The sequence below is a fragment of the Penaeus vannamei genome, chromosome 42 (assembly GCF_042767895.1).
Source record: "Penaeus vannamei isolate JL-2024 chromosome 42, ASM4276789v1, whole genome shotgun sequence".
NCBI lineage: Eukaryota > Metazoa > Arthropoda > Malacostraca > Decapoda > Penaeidae > Penaeus > Penaeus vannamei.
In genome coordinates, this window is record NC_091590.1 from 7,427,516 (window position 1) to 7,435,015 (window position 7,500).

The 7,500-nt window shown below is 47.4% G+C and overlaps 1 protein-coding gene across 1 annotated transcript in view; it reads right to left on the bottom strand.

The window, feature by feature from the left end:
• Cad96Cb (protocadherin Fat 4-like Cad96Ca) overlaps positions 1-7,500 on the bottom strand; it is a gene marked incomplete in the record, with an annotated part of 103,057 nt that overhangs the window by 59,818 nt on the left and 35,739 nt on the right. Inside the window, 1 exon segment of the mRNA XM_070118640.1 lies at positions 2,338-2,869. Coding sequence (XP_069974741.1) covers positions 2,338-2,869 — 532 coding nt within the window.

The window sequence follows — 7,500 nt, forward strand, 5'->3', positions numbered from 1 at the left end:
CCGATCTACAATATCATTCTCTCCCTTTCCTTTTAAACCCCAAGCGCTGGTTCTCAATAGGTCAAAATGTTAATAATGACTCGTGATATCTTAATGTTGATCTTGTCTCGCCGGAATTAAAACGATGTTTACCTTCTGCTTGCAAATACACACGGGGAGTTTGAACTTGGCGCGCTTTTTTTCCCTCCCCATAGGCTTTCAGTTATGGAATTTGACGGGAAAGTATTTGTGTTTGCGCGCGGGTTTCAAATGAATGGGAGAGAACGGTGAGAGAGGAAGGAGAGGAAAATTAGAAAGTGGGAAAAAAGAGATAGATAGATAGATAGAGATAGACAGAGACGGATAGAGAGAGAGAGAGAGAGAGAGAGAGAGAGAGAGAGAGAGAGAGAGAGAGAGAGAGAGAGAGAGAGAGAGAGAGAGAGAGAGAAAGATAAAAGAAAGGAGAGGAGAAGAGAACAGAGGACAGAGAACATCCAAAAAGCTTACTGCAAAGTGAATTTAATCATTATTAGAGAAAAAAAACTACCGCACACAATATGAATCAACGGATTAGAAGAAAAAGTGAATGGTCAGTAGCATGCACGTCAAAAAATGGTACAAACTAACAAATCAAGCTTTTCTGAGAAATTCAAAAAATCATGCGTCATACTTTCGCAAAGATCCCTCCCCCTCCCTCCCCCCCCAAAAAAAAAGAAAGAAGGAAAAAGAAAAGAAGAGAAAAAAAGAAAAAAGAAGAAAACATGAAAAACACAAGAAAAATATATACACAAATACACATCAAAAGAAAAAAGAAAAAAATATATATATATATATACATATATAAACACACACACACACTCCTAAGCGCACATATATTACAAGCCAGGTCCAAAAATCCTCCAAAAGCTGTTACGGCGGAGTGGAAAGACGAGAGGAAGGTCAGCCGATCCTGCCTCTCCATTACGGCGGGCGGCGAGATCCGACCAGATGCGGGATTACGCTGCACGCGACCTCTCCTGTGGGCGGGGTGGGAGGGAAGGGAGAGGGGTGGGAGGAAGGAAGGGAGGCGAGGGTTGGAAGGAAGGAGGTTGAAGGAGGGGGAGGGAGGGAGGGAGGGAAGGGAGGTTTAGGGAGAAGGGAGGGAGGGAGGGAGGGAGTGGGAGAGGAAGAGGGATGGAAGGAGGAGAGAGAGAGAGAGAGAGACAAAAAGACAAAAAGAAAAAAAGAAATAAAGAGACCAAAAAAACAGAAAGACCAAATAAGAAATAAAGAACATGAGAGAAAATCGAACATGAAATAAAAAACAAAAATAAGAGAAAGGCACAGACCGACAAACACAACATGAATACCCCCCCACCCACCCAACCCACCGGAGAAGCAAGCCGGAGCGCAACAAAAAGCCAAGCTCTCACCAACCCAACATTGCACTGACCCCGACGCAGCTTCCTGAACGGGCGGCAACAATGCAGTTTCCCCGCGACCCGAGTTGGAGGGCGGAGTGGCGAGCGGGTCTGGAGTGAGGGAGTGAGGGAGTGAGGGAGGGGAAGTGTGAGGGAGTGTGAGAGAATTTGAGTGTAAGCGCATACTTGTGTGTATATATGGATATATGGATATATGGATATATATATATATATATATATATATAGATATATATATATATATATATATATATATATATATATACACACACACACACACACACACACACACACACACACACATATATATATATATATATATATATATATATATATATATATATATATATATATATATATATACACACACACACACACACACACACACACACACATATATATATATATATATATATATATATATATATATATATATATATATATATATGTATGTGTGTGTTTGTGTGTGTGTGTCAGTGTATGCGTGTGTATCAGTGTGTCCGTGTGTGTATCAGCGTGTGCGTGCGTGCCTGTTTATGCGCGCTTGTGTTCCCGTTCACCCTCACTCCCGTCTCCGCTCCTCCGCCTCTTCCCCGCCGCCCGCCCGCCCGCCCGTGCGAACCCCACCGCCCGGACCCAGACAATGCTTGCAAGGAAGGAAGCGAAGAAGCCATAAAGTGGATGTTTTACCAAGCTGTTCCGCCGCGACTTCCCACGCCCCCGCCGTGTCAACGCTGACCCGCCGCGCCCTCCGCCCCCCTTCCGCGCCTCCTCCGGGATAATGAGGCAGAATCAAGGGGGAAAGAGGAAGCAGGCGTCAGACGGTCGTCACACTGACACTGCAGAGGTCCTTCCAACGACGACGAAGTAAATAGGCATCACTTAAAAGAAATGCAGAGAATGTTTCATCTTCTGCTTGAAAAAATGAACTTGTACTTACCCTGTGCAGCTGCTCCGGCCGCCGCCAGCAGGAGGTACAAGCAAGTCATCAGCAGGGCGCCCTGCATCTGCTTCCGCGACGCCCAAGTCCACACACTGCTCGTTCGGCTGCTTTCCGAGGCACAGGCACACCCCCTTCTCCCGCCCCCCATCACTGTTCTCGTGCTTTCAGGTCCCCTTTCATCACAGGTCACGGCCCCTTCGCGCTCCTCCTGCGAGGTCCTGACGGAGAGCCGCGAGTCCCTCTCGGCCCCCGCGCACTCGCCACTGAGCCCGTCCCGTCGGCCGGACCCGGTAGGCCGCGCGGAGCAGGATGGGCGTAGGCCTATCCGTCCGCCTGCCATGTCGGTCGGCGCGGAGTCCTCCCCCGGAGTTCTGGGACTGGAGTGCGGCGCGGCGGCTGCTCGCATGGCCTCCTCGAAGGCGTCCCGGCGCGGGGAGGGAGAGCGCTGGCCAAGGCTGCGTCGCCTGCGAACCGACGACCTCCTCGTTGCCCTGAGGCGGGGACGCGGAGTCACTCCAACATGCCGGGTCTGCAACGAAGAAGGGAATCAGTAGGGCTTTAACCCTTGATCTATGTCTGTCTGTGTCTCTCTCATTTCCTCTCTCTTACTCTCTCTCTCCCCCTCCCTCTCTCTCTCTCTCTCTCTCCCTCCCTCTCTCCCTCTCTTTCTCTCTCTCGCTCTTATTTGGCTCTCTCTCAAATACAATCACACGAAACAGCGATTAAGATAGCAGCGACAGTAGCATCAATATCCCCCCCCGCAATAAAAATAAAAAAGTTGCATCAAAGACAATAAAAGAATAATAACCATAATAAGACCCGTGATTCTCGTAGCAGAATCACCCCGAATGATATCTCTAAACTGCCCGAAAATTAATTAAAAACAAACCCAAGACGAAACGAATCACATGAAGAACGAGGCTAAACCTTACGACCTTGAGCTGTTATTATTTTTTCTTAATTGCCGGACATCTATTTTAATCGTCTTGGGGGTTTTAATCGCCTTCCTTCCTAAAAAGGCCATCGCCAAATGCGGACACCGACGGGGGCTCGATTCAGGGAGGGAGACGCGGGCTATTCGTGACGTCATGATTGAGGCGGGAGATGGTGTCATGACGTCACAGCTCATTCGGTGTCATTAAAATACTCAAACACTTGACCTCATCTCGAAGTAGGGCGGAGGGGGTCGGGCACGGGGAAAACCATATGAATCGTTTATTCCCTTCTAAGGCGTTAGGTTGAAGGTGGGATCAGGAGGGTGACCCCCATCGCCCTGCTCCTCATCGTAGTGTCAAGGAGAAGCCCCCTCCCCTCCCCTCGTAGTGTCAAGGAGAAGCCCCCCCCCTGTCGTAATGTCAAGGAGAACTCACCCCCCCCCGTCGTAGTGTCAAGAACCCCTCCCCCCCCTCCACTGGGTTTGCTTAGAGGGAATGATACCGTGACACTTACGCGCGGGGTGCCATCAAGCCCTCATCTTGGCTGCTGACACTTCCTGGTGAGTATGTGTCAGCTTGGGAAAACTGACTACCTCGTATCCTAAAAAAAGAGACAAAGGGGACCTTAGCCCCCTCCGAGTCCTAAGTTTAAATGTATGGAGGGAAGAACTCATACTAACAGGTCAGCAAGTGCTTTTTAAGCTCCAACTACACGTTCCGTTCTCTAACTAGCAACAAGCAAAGTATACCATTTCCTTCAAAATACCTAATTTTCGTCAGCAAATCCACACACTCAACACGTCCAGCTGACCTAAAACCCGAGTGGAACCAACAATAACGTAAACAATCTCTCTGTCTCTCTCTCTCTAAAAAAAAAATCCAAAGAAGAAAAGCCGCCGACCCAACGTAAACAATCTTTCTCTCTAAAAAAATAAATAAATAAATAATAATAATAACAAAACCCAAGGAAGAAAAGACACCGATCCTTCAAGGAGGAGAAAGTCCAAGTCCCACGATACGATCGGAAGCTCCCCGCGGACGTCACCGAGAGACGCCCCAGAAAAGGTGCCTTATGAATCCCGATTTCCAAATAATTTCGAGAGATATTTCCCGACGCTCGTGTGACCTCCTCGACCTCCTGGGGCTTCGGATCTCGGCGTCTGTTGCTCATTACGAGGCGTTTCTTTGTCGTGAATCGATTAGAGAGAGAGAGGGAGAGGATTTAAAGGAAGGAAAGAGGGAGGGGAAGGAGGGAAGGAGGGAGGTGGAGGGAGAGGAAGAGAAAGAGAGAGATTATGAAAAACAGAGAACGAAAGAGAAAAAAGAGGAAGAGAATGAAAGACAGAAACAGACATACACAGAAACAAACAAACAAACAAACAAAAACACAATGACTGATCCATGATTACATTTCCGATCCGCGGAAGACGTCAGCGAAAGGAAAGCTCCATCGGGGATTTAATCACAGGGTGAGCTCAGCGATCGTGACTGTAAACACACACACACACACACACAACACACACACACACACACGCACACACACACACACGCACACGCCCCCCCTACACACACGCACACGCCCCCCCCCCCACACACACACGCACACGCCCCCCACACACACCGCCCCCACACACACACACACGCACACGCCCCCCACACATTCACACACACACGCCCCCCCCCTCCACACACACACGGAAGATCTTCGGAGGATGAGAGAGCAGGATTTCCCTTAATGAGGGCTGACTGAGTCGTTCCTCGTCAGCGCTAGTGATTGCCAAGAGAGGAGAAGAAAGAGAGGCATCACTGGCATACTCAAGCGGGTCTTAGAAATTTCTTCAAAAGAACAGGCGAGAGGGTTTAAAGTGATTTTTTTTATATTCTTATTTTTTCTGTGTTATGAGAACATTGCTTTCAGTTCTTCAGATAAAACATCTAGTAATATACTGATAATAACAGCAACAAAATAGTAGTAATAATGATGATGATGATGATGATAATAATAATAATAAGGAAAATGATAATAATAAATAATAATGATGATAATAATAACAATAATGATAATACCGATAATAACAACAATGATAATCACAGTAATAACAACAATAACATCAATCATAAACATAATAACAATAACGACAGTAAGGACAAATAAAAAACATCTCCACAACACCACTCAAACCACACAACACTTGAGAGAGAGAGAGAGAGAGAGAGAGAGAGAGAGAGAGAGAGGAGAGAGAGAGAGAGAGGAGGAGAGAGAGAGAGAGAGAGAGAGAGAGAGAGACAGAGAGAGAGAGAGACAGAGAGAGAGAGAGAGAGAGAGAGAGAGAGAGAGAGAGAGAGAGAGAGAGAGAGAGAGAGAGAGAGAGAGAGAGAGAGAGAGAGAGAGAGACAGACAGACAGAGAGACAGAGACAGAGAGAGAGAGAAGACAGACAACCCCCATCACCCCAACCGACCCTCCGCCACAACACACAGCTGTCAAAAGGCCGACGCATAAGTGAATAGCTCCTTGACGAGTGACAAGGCGACCCATCAGTCCCCCTCGACGCCACTGGGGACACGGCGATGAATAAGCTTAATGTTAATTGGCCACGCGCCGCTCATGGGACGGCGCGGCGGGTAGGCAGGTGTCGGGCGGCCGAGTGGACCCGCGCGTGTTGCCAGACGAAGAAGACGTCCTGTGCGCTTTGTGATTTTCATTTTTTTCTTTTTTTTAAGGACGTGGCCGGTTTAGGTGGATTTCTAAGGTTTTGTGATTAGATACGGATACGTGGATATATGATTCGAAAAAAAAATGGATTAGTTTATGAATGGAATAAGTTAGAGGAAGATGAAACGATGAGGAAAAATTGGAGAAGAAAAATTGACCAGCTTCGCGTGGGTGCGTCCAGCAGACAGCACAGGAAACGAGGAGGAGACTCGCCCTACTTGGCAGGAAAGGAGGAGGGTGAGGAGGAAGAGGGGAGGGGAGGGAGAAGGAAGAGGAAAAAGAGAGGGGGAGGGGTAGGAAGAGGAGGAGGATGAAGGGGAAGAGGGAGGGAGTAGAAAGAAGGAGGAGGAAGGTGGGAAGGGAGTAAGAGGGGAGGGAACAGGAAAAGGAAGGAGGGGGAGGAGGAATGAGGAGGGAGGGAAAAGGAGGAGGGAGCAGGAAGAGGAGGAGAAGGGGGAAGAAGAGTAGGAGGAAGCGAAAGAGCAAGGGGTGAGAGGAGGAGGGAGAAGAGCAAGGGGTGAAAGGAGGAGGAAGAGGATGGGGAGGTGAGGATGAAGTGGACGAGGAAGGAAGGAAGAGAAGGAAGTGAAGGAATAAAACGAGGAGGTGAAAGAGATGGAAAAGGAGAAACACAGTGACAAAGAAATGAAAACAGGAAGAAAAAAAAGAAGAGGAAGGCAGCAAAACCACATCGCACGCAACAAATCTGAGAGAAAAGTGGAGGGAAACAAACGAAAGGGAGAGACAACATCACGAAAAAAAAGCAAGAGAAAGAAGGAGAACGAAAGAAAAATAAAGCGAAAAAAAAATTATGGACCCAATATTGCGCTAGACTTCGGGTGTCATTCCTCGGTCTCATCTCGTTACAAAAGGACCGAGATGACTTGCAACACCGCCTATCAAGAGGCGCGGCTCAAGGGCAGACTTTATGACCTCCGAAATGTCGACCGCAAGTGCTAATTCCGTCGCGCAAAAGATCCTTCTCCCTCCCCGTCGCCTGCAAGTTTTTACACCCACTTCACAAACACCTCGAGACAGATCGATAGCCGTCTTTAGCATGTCTCTGTCTCTCTCTGTCTCTCTCTCTCTCTCTCTCTCTCTCTCTCTGTCTCTGTCTCTCTCTCTCTCACTCTGTCTCTCTCTGTCTCTCTCTCTCTCCCTTGGGGTTTGTGATCAATCTTCATGCTTGTTTGTTTTGAAGTCTGCGTTTTCTCTTTTCTTTTTATTTCCTTTTCTTCCGTTTTCTTTTTCCTTTTTTCTGTCCTTTCCGTTTTCTTTTTCATCCCCGCTTTCTATCATTTATTATTTTTTTGACTTCGTTATGTTTTCATTGGAATTACCGAGTCGGACGAAATACTAATGCGAAATTTTATTGTTCTCGTCGTTAGTTTATACACAAACGAATTAGATCTAGAACGCTGTTATGGGAGCCTATTCTTTCCTTCTATTCTCCCAAACATATCTCTAAAAATGCTCTTTCACTTACTTTCTCTCTGTATCTTGTATTCGC